Source organism: Moschus berezovskii, chromosome 1 (genome assembly GCF_049115385.1).
Source record: "Moschus berezovskii isolate FMDL1 chromosome 1, NW_MosBer_1.0, whole genome shotgun sequence".
NCBI classification, from domain to species: Eukaryota; Metazoa; Chordata; class Mammalia; order Artiodactyla; family Moschidae; genus Moschus; species Moschus berezovskii.
Window position 1 is genome coordinate 149,659,531 of NC_142460.1, and position 17,545 is coordinate 149,677,075.

Here is a 17,545-nt window from a genome sequence, read left to right on the forward strand (position 1 = left end):
GAGAAAGTGGAGAAAGTGAAAACGCATCTTTTTCATCAGTGTATTATGTTTCAAGGCTGCCTAGTGTATAGTTTTCACCTGGAAAACAAAAACTCAGTGACTTTGAGAAGAGCTGATTCAACAATTAATCAATATAATCAGTGTAGATAATTGATCTGGCCTCTTGAGGACTCAAAGTGAATTATCTATAAATTACCTACACAGTTCCCAAATCACCCTTTGAGTTTGAACTTCATAGAAACATTCTATATCTTGAGATTGTCCTATTGTGTTATTTGTGAGAATTGACGTTTCAGATGTATCTTTGCCGAGCACTTTGTCTGAGTGCCATGGTGCTTTAGAATGTGCAGATGTGAGATGTGTGCTAAGATCCAGTCAGACCTGGTATTCTTTGTAAGCTATGATTTATTAATTAATAAGACTGATCCAGGAACTTCCCTCGTGGTCTAGGGCTAAGACTCTGTGCTACCAATGCAGGGGGCCCAGGTTTGATCCCTGGTCAGGGAACTAGATCACACATGCCTCAACTAAGAGTTCGCATGCTACAACTAAAAAAAAACCAAAAACGCATGCTGCTACTAAGACCTAGTGCAGCCAAACAAATTAATAATTAATTTTCAAAAATAAGACTGATCGAATAGTTTGAAACTTTGAGACAGACTCCCCAAGAATAAGCTCATGTACCCTAGAGAATTGTGAAAAGATAATATATGCTCGTCTTTTACTGGGAATGCATTATGGTAGAATGCTTTTTATGGCCTCATTCAGAGTTGAAGGAAAAAAACATGATCTGGGGTATTAAACTTTTTTCTGCTCATTTCAGTAATTGGCTTAGACATGAAGGCTTCAGATGCCATTTCCATGACAGTTTTCTCCTTGGCTGTTTTCTTGGCAGGTTCCAGAGGGAAAAGTAGTAGTTCTTAATTTCCGATTCATAGACCTGGAGAGTGACAACCTGTGTCGTTATGACTTTGTGGATGTGTACAATGGCCATGCCAACGGCCAGCGCATCGGGCGCTTCTGCGGCACGTTCCGGCCTGGAGCCCTTGTGTCCAGCAGCAACAAGATGATGGTGCAGATGATTTCCGACGCCAACACAGCTGGGAATGGCTTCATGGCCATGTTCTCTGCCGCGGAACCAAATGAAAGAGGTATTGTTCCCACATTACAGCAATAATAAGGGCCCATGGTTACTGAATGCCTCCTGTACGTCAGGCACTGTTCTAGGCACTTAATCCAAAGTTTAAGAGCAATTCTTCTCAAACAGAGAGCTAACAAATACCACCAGATCATCAAAGTGTTAGTCACTCAGTCATATTCGACTCTTTGCAACCCCATGGACTATAGCCCACCATGCTCCTGTGTCCCTGGAATTCTCCAGGCAAGAATACTGGAGTGGGTTGCCCATTCTCTTCTCCAGTGGATCTTCCCGACCCAGGGATTGAACCTGGTCTTTGGCATTGCAGGCAGATTCTTTACCGCTGAGCCCACCAAACCATCAAGAGACCATTAAAAAAATCAGTCTTGCCAATGGGCAGGGATGGACTGGGAGTTTGGGGTTAGCAGATGCAGACTGTTACATATAGAATGGTTAAACAATAAGTCCTACTGTATGGCACAGGGAATTATATTCATGTATTCTGAGATAAACCATATACAAAAATCAGTATTTTTTTAAAGCCCATATATATTCTTATAAAATTCAAATGTAGAAATTCATGGAGTAAAACATGTGAAACCTTGCATACAGATATAGAGACTTTTCACCCTATTGTCATCCCCTCTTAGAAATAGCCGTGCATGGCTGGTGGGTCCCATACATGCTTTGTGCACTTATTACAAGTTTGTACTTTTGCAATAGCTTTTAAAATGTTTTAAGTGGGCTCATGCTTTCATATTGTTTCACAGCTTTTTCTTTTTGCTTCGCCCTACAAGTTGGAGTAGTTTCACAACAGTACATGTGATCTCCCAAGGGTAGAAACTTCTGTCCTTGAAAGACAGCTGGAATGGCCAAGATCTGCAGCCTTCTGCCCAAGGGCACTGCGTAATCTTTTCTTGCCTTGGACTGTAGCTCAGCCTCTCTGGTTTGAGATATTATAGTACAGAATCTGGGGCTGACAGAGCAGCCAGAATACTTGGGAGGAAATCCTGGCTGGGAGCTTCTGAAGAATTGAGACACAAAATATACATATAAAATCCACCCAAATCTTTGGCTAACAGTTAAACTCTACATATATGGGGGAGAGCCCAGGTGGCCTGGTGCAAAAGCATCATCTGGAATATGAAGAAACCGATCCAAGATACAGCTGCTGCCCATTAGCAGGGTGACAGACTTCGAGCTTGGATCTAGCCAAGTTGAATGCCTGCCAGAACAAAAATCACTTTTCATTGGAACACAGTAGAATCTAGAGACTTTGTAGTGTATCATAATGTATACACATATACATATACATGTGTATACACTTTATAGTGTATTCGTAATGTCCAGTATCCAATCATCTGATGAAACCAGGAAAGTGTGTCTATATACAACAAAAAAAGCAGTCAATAAAAATTGACCCCCAGGGCTTCCCTGGTGGCTCAGTGGTGAAGAATCAGCTTGCCAATCAGCAGATACAGATTTAATCCCTGATCCAGGGAGATCCCACGTGCTATAGAGCAACTATGCCCGTACACCACAGCTGTTGAGCCTATGCTCGAGAGCCCAGGAGTCACAATTACTGAGCCCACGTGCCATAACTTCTGAAGCCATGCACCCTACAGCCTGTGCTCAGCAACGAGAGAAGTTACCACAATGAGAAGCCGGCACACTGCAACTAGAGAGTAGCCCCCACTCACCACAACCCCGCTCACTGCAACAAGAGAAAAGCCAGTGCAGCAACAAAGACCCAGCACAGCCAAAAATAAATAAATAAATTTTAAAAAACGGACCTGCAACTAGCCCAGAGGTTATAATTAGCAGACAAGCATTTTAAAGTGGCTATTATACATATGTTTAAGGATTTAAAGGAAAATATATGTGTAAAAAAAATAAACTGATTGAGAATCTCAGAAAAGAATACAATGGTAATGCTAGAGCTGAAAGATAGAGACTATGAAATTTTGAAATTTATCAGAGGAACTTACAAGTAGATTGGAGATGGTAGAAGAAAAATGCAGTGGTTTTGATTAGAGCTGATTCAGTCTGAAGAACCAGTAGGAAAAAGATGAAAAAATGACAGCCTTGGAGACTAGTGAGACAATATCAGGTGGTCTAACATATGTGTAATTTGTGTCCCAGAGGAAAAGAGAGTGATAAAAGTGCAGAAAAAAGGTATCTCAAGACATAATGGCTTGGAGCCACCCAAATTTAGTGAAGAGCATCAGTTTACAGAACTAGGAAGGTCAACAAACCCCAAATGAGATAAGTAAAAAATGAAGCCACACCTGGGCACATCATAATTAAGGAAATCAAAAGATAAAGAGAAAATCTTAAAATCAATCAGATAAAACCCAAATTACATATAGAAAAACAATGGTATGAAGGATGGCTTTCTTTTAATCAGAAACAGTGGAGGCCAGAGGCAGTGGAACAGCATCAATCTAGAATTCTATAACCAGACTTCAAAAATGAAAGTGAAATAAAGACATTTTCAGATAAACAAGCATGTCACAAGAAATACTGAAGGAAGTTTATTAAATTGAAGGGAAGTGGCCCCACAGGGTAACTGAAAGATAATGGACGGATTGAAGGCCACTAGAAATGGTAAATGAGTCGGAAACAACTGAGTGACTTCACTTTCTCTTTTCAGTCTCATGCATTGGAGAAGGAAATGGCAACCCACTCCAGTATTCTTGCCTGGAGAATCCCAGGGACGGGGGAGCCTAGTGGGCTGCTGTCTATGGGGTCGCACAGAGTCGGACATGACTGAAGCGACTTAGCAGCAGCATGTATTATTTTATTTTCTTCTCTTCATTTCTTTACCATATGTCTGTTAAAAAAAAAACAAAAAGCTTAAGTGCGTATTGTGGCAAGTATAATATATGATATATATGACAACAATGGAACAAAGGATGGAGATGCAAGTGGAAATGTACAATACATGAAGAAATATTCTGTTAACTCTAAAAGGCTGTGATAAGTTAGAGATGCATATTGCAGTCCCTAGAGAACCCATTAAAAATGCCTTTTTAGTTTTAACTAAAAGCCAAAAGATTAAAATAAATACCAGAATTATTTAACCACTGAAAAGAGGGCAGGAAAGGAAGAAGAGATGGAACAAGAGAAAGTTGTGACAAATAGAACAAAATAGTAATTGGCACACTCAATCCAAGCATATCAAGCATATCAATAAATACATTAAATATAGAGGATTAAATACTCCAGTTAGAAGACAGTAAGTATCCAACCAGTCCATTCTAGAGGAGATCAATCTTGGGTGTTCATTGGAAGGACTGATGCTAAAACTGAAACTCCAATACTTTGGTCACCTCATGCGATGAGTTGACTCACTAGAAAAGACTCTGATGCTGGGAGGGATTGGGGGCGGGAGGAGACAAGGACGACAGAGAATGAGATGGCTGGATGGCATCACCAACTTGATGGACATGAATTTGAGTGAACTCCAGGAGTTAGTGATAGACAGGGAGGCCTGGTGTGCTGTGATTCATGGGGTCGCAAAGAGTCGGTCACGACTGAGCGACTGAACTGAACTGAACTGAAGTATTAGAATGGGTTAAAAAGCAGAGCCCAACCATAATTGTCTACAAGAAAGCACTTGAAATATGAAGACAAAACAGGCTAAACATAAAGGATGGAAAAATATGTACCATGCAAACTTCATTAAAGTGAAAACTAATGCTTATAAAAAGATAATTTTATATAGATAGCCTAAAGAATAGGAAAAACATTTGCAAAAATACCTAACAGACTTGTATTCAGAATATACTTCAGAACTTACTTAACTCAACAGTAAAAAGATAAAGATCCCAATAAATATAAAAATGGGCAAACAGTTGAACATTTACTTTTCAGAAGAAGATACACAAATGATTCATAAGTGCATGAAAAACTGTTCAGTGTCATTAGTTAACAGGGAAATGCAAATTAAAAACACAATGAGCTACTATTACATACCCATCAGGCTGGGTTAAAAAAAAAACAGACAACACTTAATGGTGGCAAAGATGTGAAGCAACCAAAGTTCTCATCCCTTGAGAGGCATAAAATACTAAAACCACATGGGGAAATATTTTGGTAGTTTCTTATGAAGTTAAACATCTACATCTCCTCTTGGCCCAGCAATTGCATTCCTGGGTATTTATATAAGAGAAATGAAAATACAAGTCCACCAAGAGATTTGTACAAAAATGTTCATAACAACTTCATTCACAGTAGCCCAGACTGGAAGAAACCCAAATGGATATCAACGGGAGAATGGGTGAACAAATTGTTGTTTCCACACCCCAGAATACTACTTGGCAATGTCAAGGAACAAGCTACCAATACACACAGCAACGTGAATGCATCTCAGACATTGTGCCAGGCAAGAGAAGTCAAACACAGAAGAGGAACACCATATGATTCCATTTATATGAAGTTCTAGAATAAAACTAATCTACGGTGAAATCTTTCAGAAAAGTGATGTGGAGATCCAGCAAATTGATCTGAGGGACACAGAAATTTTGTATACATACATCATAGGAGTGTGGCTCACACAGGGGTAACCATTTTTCAAATTTTTACAGCTAAAATTTGTGCATTTCAAAGTATCAAATTTACCTCCCTCAAACCTATAAAGTTACCGAGGTCCAGCCTCGGTTGAATCCAGGGATACCCAGGATGAGCGGCGTTGACGAGAAAAGAAAGAAAAAAAAGCGAATCGAGTCTTGGTTAAGTGCTGAATCAAGACTTTTATTTTTTTACATCAGTGTTTATATACCCTAAACTAGTACAGTTCTAAAGGGGAGTAAACAAAGTCAGCTTAACATTACATCAGTTTGCCCTTTACAAAACCAGAATGCTTTCCGCATACTTCTCTGTTTCGAGAGTCTTTTTTTATAGTAGATATTAATACATTATCTTCTGGCCTTGGGGCCTATTAACATCTTATGACCTTTTCTTACAAGCTAGGTGAATGCAAAGCTGTTTCTTGTAAGCTATTCTTATTTTTCCACTTGCCTTGAGCTAAACAGAAAACAGAAAAGTTATAATCTCATAGGGTAAAGGTTCAGCAGGTTGCAGCATATTAGAAATTTAACACAATGGTCAGTTCTTTTTAGTTACTACACACAGACTCTGCGGCTCCGGTGAGGCAGCCTCTGCCTTGCATTCCTGGTTAAATATTTACGATTGTCTTATGGTTTCTACACTAGGGTTAAACTCTTATTATTCTAAATTCCAACTATAGTAACAATAATTTCTACATCAAGAGCAGAAAACACAGCTAGCAAATGTTGATTCAGTAACAACTTCTAGAATAATATTTTTTACATTTTCTAATAGGGCTTCTTCACCCCCCGAAGGGCTCTGTGTCTATTAGGGCTTTTTGTGTGATCAGGTTCTTTATGCTATTTATGATTAAGGTGTTGTGAGCAGTCATGTGCGTTAGTGTCAAGGGCATAAACAAGTTGATTTTATTTGGAAAGAGATTGGGGAAGGCCTTCAGCCTGTGTCACAGAAATTAAGGAGCAGTCAGAAAGATAAGCATCAGAAAGACAGATATCATCTTTAAGGTGAGCGCCAGGGCAGCTTTTTGAAATCCCTGAAGTCCTGATCTGCCTTGCTTGTCAGGTCTTCTCCTCATGACCTTGTCATGGGTGGGATATCGCGTGCTGGCTCCCAGCATAAAGTAATAATAATAATAGTGCAAGTGATGGGCATTGGCTAGCTATATTGATAGAACAGTAGAATGATGGGATTTCCCTGGTGGTCCAGTCGTTAAGACGCCACACTCCCAATGCAGGGGGCCTGGGTTCAATCCCTGGTTGGGGAACTAAGAGTCCCCATGCCACACAGCATGGCCAAAAAGGATAAATAAATAAAAATAGAAAGACATTTAAAAAAAGTAGAATGATGATACTTGTTGAAACTGAACGATGAACACATAGAGATTCATTATATTGTGTTTGCTTTGAAGTTTTCCATAAACAAAAAGTTGTAGAAATTATTCCAACCTCAATTTTTATAATACATTGTCTTCAATTTAAAGAATCCTTTTAAGAATGATTAGCTTCTGTGTCAAAGAAATAGTTTATTTAAATATATGAATGAGTTTAAGTTTTTCTTTGTTGGTTAAATCCAAGTAAAATTAAATTAAAACTTGTATTGAAATCTTTCTAAAATTATTTCAATCAACTCTCTAGTACATATGCATAGAGATGTCTGAAATGAGTTTGTCATATACTTATTGTGGTTAGTTTTAAGTAGTGGGATTTGAGGGAATCTTACCCCAAATTTAATCCCTCCCCACCCTCCACCGGGAATAAGCAGCTTTACTAGGAGTCTAGATGTGTCCAGGAAACCCAGTTCAGTCCCAGGGAAGTGAGACTAATATTCATTCGCCCAGGCCAGGAAGCTGGCATTGCAGAATATTCTCTTGAAAACCAAGTGTGAAACCAAACCATCATCCTTAGTATCCTCACTGTCAGAACTACTGCTGAGTCTGGATCTGGTGAAACTTCTGGAACCTCCTAGTGAAATACTGAGATTTGTGCCTAAAGGGAGAATTTTCAGCACGGCTGAGTTTGGGCTGTATGTTAGGTTAGGGTCTGGGGTGGGAGAAATAGAGGAATGGGTGGGGGACGGTCTCATCCTCCCACACAAGGCCATCTCAGTGTGCAGGTGAGGGAGGAACCGAGGGTTTGGGACAGAGGGCAGCAGAGGGACGCAGGCTGAAGAAGCACAGCCCCTGTCAAAACGTGCAGGCCTGTGCTGTGTGGTGTGAGGGCGCCGCCAACAGCCCCTTCCTGAGGCTCCCGGGGGCTAGCCTTCCTGGTTCTGTTCTGACGTCATTCAGAGCAGAAGTGCGCATGCTCAGCACCGAGTCCAGGGGCATGGTTAGCTGTGAGGCGCGTAGCCACCCCACGCGACACCTGCACCTGTTCATCCACAGACTTTTCTGGAGCAGTCACTTTTCTCAGACTAGGAGAGAGCTTGCCTGACTGGCATCAGCCCAATCTAGAAATCAATACTACCTTTAATGCTTTTCTGTATTGCTGACAGTTTATAAACATATATTATTTTGACAAAATTATTCTTGAAAATTGTGAAAGATTTATAAACAATTTTCTAGTAATAAGAGTTGTCTATAATAGCTCATTCAGATTTTGTCCATGGACCTGAATTTTAGCCTTATAAATAAATAAGGTTTATTTAATAAATACCCCTGCCTTCCACCGAGAATGAGATGGCTGGATGGTATCACCGACTCTGTGGACATGAGTTTGAGTGAACTCAGGGAGTTGGTGATGGACAGGGAGGCCTGGCGTGCTGTGATTCATGGGGTCGCGGAGAGTCGGACACGACTGAGCGACTGAACTGAACTAAGTTCTTAAATGTATAAAATTGGTTGAGCCTGCATGGTTTTTGAATGAGTGAGTACCTGCCCAAATGTTTTGTCTCATCCAAAAAATGGGGCAAAGAAAAGAGTCTCTGGCCCTCATTTCACTCCTTCACTCTCTTGTGCTGATGTGATCTATCAGGTAACCTCGAGATCATTCTGTGTGTGCGTATGTGTGTGTGTCTGTGTGTGTGTTTAAAGGAGACTATACAACCATTTTTTAAGGGAAAAACTAAGAGCATCTGCTATTGCCTTTATCATAATGTCAATATTCCAAGTTCCTAATTTCCATATGGTTGCATTGCCATTAACTTGGACTTTTTTCATTTTTAATAACTTCAGGTGATCAGTATTGTGGAGGACTCCTTGAAAGACCTGGCTCTTTCAAAACCCCCAACTGGCCAGACCGTGATTACCCTGCAGGAGTCACTTGTGTGTGGCACATCGTAGCCCCAAAGAATCAGGTGAAGTTCCCTGAAAACATGAAGAAAGTATGCATGTGTGAATTGCCCAGTGTGAACTGTTAAAGATACAGGCAAGGAAGGCCCTGCTGGACACAGTATTTCTTCATGCAGAGACCCAGGTTAAAGTTGCCTTTGTGCTCTTTGACTTGCAAAGTCATGGATTTAATTTCCCATTAGAGAACTATAATTTTCAACAGGTTTGAAATACAAATGGCCTGCAAATCCCACATGTGGTTGTTTAAACACTGTGGAAGGTGTTATAAGCGTGGTTTATGAGCAGCAGTGACTAACAAATCCCCAAGTTTACGTACACCTCAGGTTACCATCTGCTCACAGAGCATCATGTCCTGGTAATAGCCCTCCGAATCACCAAATCCAAAACACCCAGAATGCTTTGCTTCAACAAAGCCAGTGCAAGCACATCACATCATCTTTTCTAAGAACAAGGTCTCTGACATGAAAACTGCTGTGCTCCATGATGGTTTTTCTTTTTCTTTTTTTGGTTGTTGTTTAAAGTTTGTGCAGGTTCCTCACAAATAACTATTCATTGCTCTAAAACAATCAAGAGATCTAGTTTTCCAGTGTTTATTAGTTTGTGTTTATATAAATTTTTACCTTTTCTGGGGACCACTTTCAGATATTAATTTCAGGACAGAACTTAGCATGAGAATAGACCAACTCTTTGCTATAGAATTTTGAAAATAACTTTAAAAAATTATTATTATGGGAAACATTATAGACTTTAATCCAAACGCTATGGTGAATATTACGATATTGTTAAAAAATTTTTTCTAACTTGATCTTTTGTTTACACAAATACTGTTTGCCATATATTCATTTCCTTAGCAGAAAATTATTCAGGAAAATATACCATGCAAGTCAGTGATTTGAGTGCACACACACACACATACTTTGATCATAATGCTAAAACTCAGTTTTATGTTTAAATGAAAAATTTATTCGTTTATTTGATAATAAAGGATTCTGTAAATCTAGTGAATATTTTATAGTTTAAGATAACATGTAAAAATTAAATTTATCCAACATTTAAGGTATTATGTAATTCTTGAGATTGTATTGATCATTTTTCTCTTTGTGTCATTTGTAAATATGTTAGATTAAGTAATTTCCATTAATTATACTTGCAGATTACAATTTAGCATCTTTTCCCCAAGTTTTTCTCTTTATTTAAATTACATTTGGATTTTATTTATGTAATTTTTGGCTTTAGCCAACTGAGTCTCTAGTCACAGTTGTAGTGTCTGAAATCAGTGGAAACTGTCCAAATGAGAAAAATAATATGAGAAAATTAAGTCTTAAGTAATTTCTATGTAAAGCTTTGGGCATTTTCGTCTATTAAAGGACATCTTTTTTTAAAAAAAATCATAGCTTTCCACTTTACCCTCCTTTTTATTTTCTCTCCAAAAATTTGTAACCAATTTCTAAGTAGAAAAAGTTCAGCCAATTTTTTAGTAACCTGGAATGCATTTTATTTCTGACCAATGAGAAGTTACAGGACCCAAAGGGGAAATATTTTAATGTAACTTAAAGCAGTGTTGAGTATGAATAAGCTATTATTCACCCTTTGAGTGTGCTTTTGAAAAATGGATAAATATGTGGATATGTGGCAATCATGTTCAAAGCCAAGCTTTCCTTTTTGTCTCTTTGTGATGTCACTGCTGTTACAACTTCCCCACATTACTGTCCAAGTCTTCCCTAGCTAACAGCTAATAACAGAGTGACTGTCCTAACATGAGTTAACACCTAGTATCTTCCATAAGCAGTAGGGAGGGTTGCCTGCCCACCCAGGAAGAATAGGGACCAGTCTCTGGGTGCCATGGGTCTTTATGAACCCAGTGAGACTTCCTTTGATACGTATGGTGGAGGTACTCTTGAAAGATCTGCTTTTATAAGGGGAATGATTGCTTTTAAATCAAAACTTCCTATCGACTTGAGTATTTTAGAACACTATTGTTGGTACCAATGCCAAAAAAAAAAAACCTTCAGAAATCTAACACTGACTTTGTGCGTTCATGCTTCTATGCAGCCTCTTCAAAAATCAACCCAATCACCAAGCACACTGTACTTGGCAGACACAGCCTTAAAACATATTTCCAGAAGACATCAGAGTCAATTCCCACTTCCCTGAACCTCTGGTCCTGAAGAATTTGAGTTATTTGCATGTGATGGGAATATTAGTCTCCTTCCCTTGAAGGTAGAACTGCTGTGTCCACCCATCTCAGACAACCAAACCCATCTCAACGTACATAAACACCACATCCCAACATACACTACTACAGGGGACATTGTAGGTAATACTTTCTATTTCTATTAGTTTTCCCCTAGAGAAGAATGAAGTTGGTATATAGCCCCAATTTCCACTCCAATACAAACCCAATTTAACTCTTAATATAGATTGATAGGATTATGTAGTGATTCTGTACTTTCTTAGCTATAAGTGAACAGAGTTCCCATGTTTAAGATCCTAAATCAGTAACCTTAAAAATGCATTCTAATATACAGTTGTTGTTTAATCACTGAGTCGTGTCTGACTCTTTGTGACCCCGTGGACTATAGCCCGCCAGGCTCTTCTGTCCATGGGATTCTATAAGTGCAGACAAATACTGTTTGACTCCACTTATAGGAGGTACCTAGAATAATCAAATTATAGAGTCAGAAAGTACATTGGTAGCTGACAGGGGCCGGTGGTGGGGGAGGAAGAATGGGGACTTAGAGTTTAATGGGGACAGAGTTTCAATTTAGGAAGGTGAAATATTCAGGAGATGGATGATGGTGAGAGTTGCACAATGTGAATGTAAGTGCCACTGTACAGTCCATGGAATTCTCCAGGCCAGAATACTGGCGTGGGTAGCCTTTCCCTTCTCCAGCAGAGCTTCCCGAACCAGGAATTGAACCAGGGTCTCCTGCACTGCAGGTGGGTTCTTTACCAACTGAGCTATCAGGGAAGCCTGATTAAAATTGTATGTTTTATACCACAATTAAAAAAAAACATTTAAAAAAGATCCTAAACTAGGGTTGATCTGGGCTTAAAGTGATCTTTTGAAACAATTAAAAATGAAAGCAAGAGAATAACACAATGTTGTTAACTAAAGAAGTTTGAAAATAAGAAAAAATTTAAACAAGGTGAATACTTTTTTTTCAGCAAGGAAAAACATGGTACCCTTAGAAACCTGAGGAGAGGAATAATTCTGTTTGAGGTTATTCTGCAGTACCCCTTTGACCCTTCTAATGTTGTGCTTTCACTAAAGCTTATAGAATTAAAGTTTGAGAAATTTGATGTTGAGCGTGATAACTACTGCCGATACGATTACGTGGCTGTATTTAATGGTGGGGAGATCAACGACGCTGAAAGAATTGGAAAGTATTGTGGCGACAGCCCCCCTGCGTAAGTAGCACCTATTTTATTTTAGGGGCTCTAAACTTGTTTCTTATAAAATTATCTGATTATTTTGAATATATTTTTAAAGTATGTCTGTCTTTATTCGGCTCCGTCAGGTCCTCATTGCAGCACGCGGGATCTTTGTGATGTTGTGCACATGGACTCTCTAGTTGTGGCGTGTGTGCTTCAGTAGTTGTGGCGTGTGGAGTTAGTTGCTCTGTGGCTTGTGGGATCTTAGTTTCCCAACCGGAGATTGAACCCAAGTCCCCTGCATTGCAAGGGGGAGTCTTAACCACTGGACCTCCAGGGATGTCCTGGAAGATGTTATGTTGTTTGGCTCGCAAATTCTTGGGTTCCTTCCCAGTGGAGTCCCATACAGCAACAACACAAAGAGTAGCCAACCCAGAGAGCAAGGCAGCATTAACAAGAGAGTGGAGGCCTGGGCAGCTGAATAATAAACAGAAGCAGAGCTGGTGATGCCCCAGGTGCAGATGCTGAGCCAGAGACCTGGAAACCTTACTGCCCTGCGAGGGGAGCTCCAGTGTCATGGCAGAATGAGGAAAATTCTAAGGAAAAATTTGTGGGCTGTTTATTGAGAATCCAGATGAGGAAACCTAAAAGCTTAGGCCAGCTGGATCCAGATGATTTTACTTGATCAGAGGACTGTCCTGGACCTTTGGGGGCTTTGTACTTCCTCTCATGGTTGCCCAGATTCTTGCTGAGTAAGCCCTGATAGCTCAGACTGTAAAAAATTCACTTGCAATGCAGGAGACCTGGGTTCAATCCCTGGGTTGGGAAGATCCCCTGGAGGAGGGCATGGCAACCCACTCCAGTATTCTTATCTGGAGAATCCCATGGACAGAGGAGCCTGGTAGGCTATAGTCCACAGGGTCACAAGAGTCGGACACGACTTAATGATAAACTACATGTCACACCTTCGCATACAATACTAGTAAAGGTGGCAGTTTAAATGACTACAGTTTGCCTGCAAATTACCATTGTGCTAATTTAAATAGTCTTTCTAAAAATATATATATATATAATCTTTCTTACCCTGTTCTTCAACCTGGTGAGAGTACCTGCATCACTTGATCTTAGTGAATTTCTGTGATTTCCCATAGGCACGCTAGAATTAAAGCACAGCATTTTCTTTCTTTTTTTAAATTTATTTTTATTTATTTCTTTGGCTGTGCCGGGTCTCAGTTGTGGCATTCGAACTCTTAGTTGCAGCATGTGGAATCAAGTTCTCTGACCATGGATCAAGCCCACCCCCTCTCCCCCCACCTCCCCCAGGCATTGGGAACACGGAGTCTTAGCCAGTGGACCACTAGGAAAGTCCCAAGTTACTTTCCAGTTTAGATTCATTTATATTTATTAAGTTTGATAATGTTAAGAATTTTAATACACACAAGTTAGTAGTAATTTAAACATTGTGTGTGTAATCAGTCGCTCAGTCATGTCTGATTCTTTGTGACCCCATGGACTGTAGTGCCCTCCAGGCTCCTCTGTCCATGGGGTTTTCCAGGCAAGGATACTGGAGTGGGTTGCCATTACTTTCAAAATTACTATAGACAAATTTGGCTTTGGAGATGACTATGTGACACCAATGTGATTGAATTAATTTTCCTTCCCCGCCAAGGGAGATAATATGGAAAACTGGCTGTTTTTTGGCCTTGGCTTCTGGTGAAAGGAAGAAAAAAATAGTCTTTGATGGGAATTCTTCACCAAAAACCAGTGAGGTTATAATTTACACTACCTGACTATTCCCCCAAAAATGCAGTCAGAAACTTAAAGAATTTCCAAGTTGTGAGTGCCCACATGGTATGACAGAGGAAAACACAAATCCTCGCTGAAAGAATGCATCTTAACTTAGGCTTTAAGAATTCCTATAAATAAAGTTTCAAGAAATACAAGTACTAATCAAAAAAATCATGAAACATGAAGAAAAAGCCAACATAAACAATCATCAGCAGAAACAAGCTATAATCAGACCTACAGAGGCCTGATTATAGTAGTCAGTAAAAATACAGTAAAATTAAAATATACATATTTTAATTTTATATTCAATATAAATTAAATATATTAATTAAATATTCACTATATAATTACTATATATAGTAAAATTATGAGATACATAATGTAAAATAAGTATGTGCAAAGAAATTCATGTAAAATATATTACCTGAGAGCCTTTATGGTACAGACGGTTGAAAGTGAATAAGAACCAAGAGACTTTTAGAAATGATCAAATAGATTTAACAAAGAGTCTAACAGAATTTCCAGCACTGAAATGTATAATAATTTAAACAAGAAAGTTTATACATATGTTAAATAGTTGATATGACACAGTTCCAGAAAGGATTTAAGGAACTGAGAAATAGGTATGAAGTGATTACCTGGAACATGGCACAAAGAGACAGATGGAAAATATGAAAGAGAGGTTAAGATTTATAGAAGCTAGAGTGAAGGAATGTAATATACACTTAATCAAGGTTCCATAAGAAAAAATACAGAGTGTAGGAAATTTAATGTTTGAAGAAATACTAGCTGAGCGATTTCCAAAATGGAGGAGAGATATCAATGATCAAATATGAGAAGTCAATAAAGCTTAAGCAATATATATTTTAATAGATTCATGCCTACATGTATTATATATAAAACCACAAAACAGCAAAGAAGGATGTTAAAAACATCCAGGAAGAAAAGACAGATTATCACAAAGAGCCTAACAACTGACTTCTCAGTAGCAACAGTGAAAGTTAGATCTTAGAAAAATATCTTCAAAATGCTAACACAAAATAACTGTCACTCTAGAATTAATTACCCAGGAAAACTTCTCTTTTGTGAATGTGGGTGAAATACAGACATTTTTAGTTGAATAAGAGCTGAGACAGTTTACTACCGACAAATCCAAACTAAAGAAACTGCATTATGACTTTAAATCAGGCAGAAAGACCACACACAGAATAAAAGACTGAAATGCAGGAACAAACGCTGAGCAAAGATATTGGATATAGAGTTGAAGGATTCTCAGGTCTCTGTATTGTTTGAGAGTCGGGTGAAGATACTGTGAAACTTTATAATATGCCAAAGTAAGTATGGATGGTAAATTGAGGTAACCTCTTTAAAAAAGTAGAAATGAAGAGGTAGAAGATTGTAAACCAACAGGCTTGGTCTAATGGACAAACAGAGAACACTGCAGGACTTCGCTGGTGGTCCAGTGGTTAAGACTCCATGGTCCCAATGCAGGCAGCACAGCAGTTTGATCCCTGATCAGGGAACTGTTCTGAAGGAAAAGAACTGGCAGGAATATTTGACCTACCACGATGGGACAGGTCAGAAAGCTGTTGTAATTAAGACAGTGTGGTTTTAACAGAGAGATAGAAAAATTGACTAATGAAAACACCAGAGAAGCCAGAAACACATCCACGTGTCTCTGCAGAGTGGGCACATTCCAGAGTCCCACAAGTCAGCAGCCAAAGGATGGCCCTGTTGAGAATGGACGCAGGGACCATTTTTGTTTCCATGAGGAAATGAATTGTGTTCATATCTATGTCACACAAAAATCAATTACAGATGGGTTACAGGTGGAACTTAAATGAGAAGTTTAAATGAGAATTTCTGCTCATCAAAACACACCTTAAAGGGAGAGAAAAGAGAACGCACAAAACTGAGACAGGTGTTTGTAAAATATTTGATATACTTGACAAAGACCTAGGTCTAGGTTCCAGAACATATCAAGAAATTCTTAAAAGTGAATAAGGAAAAAGTAACAACTCATTAGGAAAAATGGGCAAAGGACATGAAAAGGCATTCCCAGAAGAAAGCTGCACAGTGAATACATCTTTGAGAAGAATGTAAATTGGTACAGTCACTTTGGAAATCAGTTTGGCAATATCTTCTAAAATTGAACATGAACTTGTATCCTTTAACCTAGTGTAGAGTATATACCCTAACCTTCTGGTGTGTCCATTAAGGACACTTTTGCCCTCCTGTGTCACAGGACATGAAAGTGTTCTCTTTAACGTTGTGTGTTCTGGAGGGAGAGTAAACAGTTTATCAACAAGAGAACAGTCAGATTCTGTTGCAGTTCACACTCTATAGCCATGAACATAGTGGATAAATCTCACAGTTGTAATGTTGAGGGTGAAAAAAAAAACAGAAAAAGACACACTATACGCTTTCATTTAGATGAAGTTTAAGAGCATACAAATCTATAGGTTATATGGATTCATGATACAGACCGTTGTTCAGTCGCTCAGACTCTTTGCGACCCCATGGACTGCAGCACGCCAGGCCTCCCTGTCCATCACCAACTCCCGGAGTTCACTCAAACTCATGTCCATTGAGTCGGTGATGCCATCCAGCCATCTCATTCTCTGTCACCCCCTTCTCCTCCTGCCCTCAGTCTTTTCCAGCATCAGTCTCTTCCAACAAGTAGGCTCTTCACATCAGGGGGCCAAAGCATTGGAGCTTCAGTTTCAGCATCAGTCCTTCCAATGAATATTTAGAACTCATTTTCCTTTAGGATGAACTGGTTTGATCTCCTTGCAGTCCAAGGGACTCTCAAGAGTTTTCTCCAACACTGCAGTTCAAAAGCGTCAATTCTTTGGCACTCAGCCTTCTTTATGGTCCAGCTCTCACATCCATACACAGCGACTGGACAAACCATAGCTTATATAAGTAAATCTGTAGATAAAGGGAAGGAATGAAGAAGCACAAACTCAGGGTAGCGGTTGCCTCCACGAGGGTGGGTGAGGGTGATGAGGGCACTGTTGAGCATCCCTGGCTTCCTAAGAAGTTTGCCTGGGAGAGCTGGACTGCCTGCCCACCAACTAGCACTGGGACCATAGGAATATCTCCCCACAGTCAGAGTACTTCTGGGGTGGGGCAGTACAGAAAGTGAGCAACCCTGTTTGGGGAGCTTTTCCCCTGTTAGATGTGTGACTAGGAGGAGGAGTGTTGTGACTGGCAGGACATCCGCAGCATCCCTGTGCCTGATTCAATGCAGTATCAGTACCGTTGGATTCAGTTCAGAAACGTTTACTATATATACCCCAGCTATGTGGTGGGCACGATGTTAGGGACCTGGAACTCCATGATTAATAAAAGATACGGAGGTGAGTAACAGGAGGGGCGGA

At 39.5% G+C, this 17,545-nt stretch overlaps 1 protein-coding gene across 1 annotated transcript in view; it reads left to right on the top strand.

Moving 5' to 3' along the window:
* The window catches only part of PCOLCE2 (procollagen C-endopeptidase enhancer 2), a 90,770-nt gene that overhangs the window by 58,367 nt on the left and 14,858 nt on the right, over positions 1-17,545 (top strand). Inside the window, exons 3-5 of the mRNA XM_055412312.2 lie at positions 896-1,151; positions 8,883-9,004; positions 12,274-12,410. Coding sequence (XP_055268287.2) covers positions 896-1,151; positions 8,883-9,004; positions 12,274-12,410 — 515 coding nt within the window. The remainder of the gene's footprint in view (positions 1-895; positions 1,152-8,882; positions 9,005-12,273; positions 12,411-17,545) is intronic.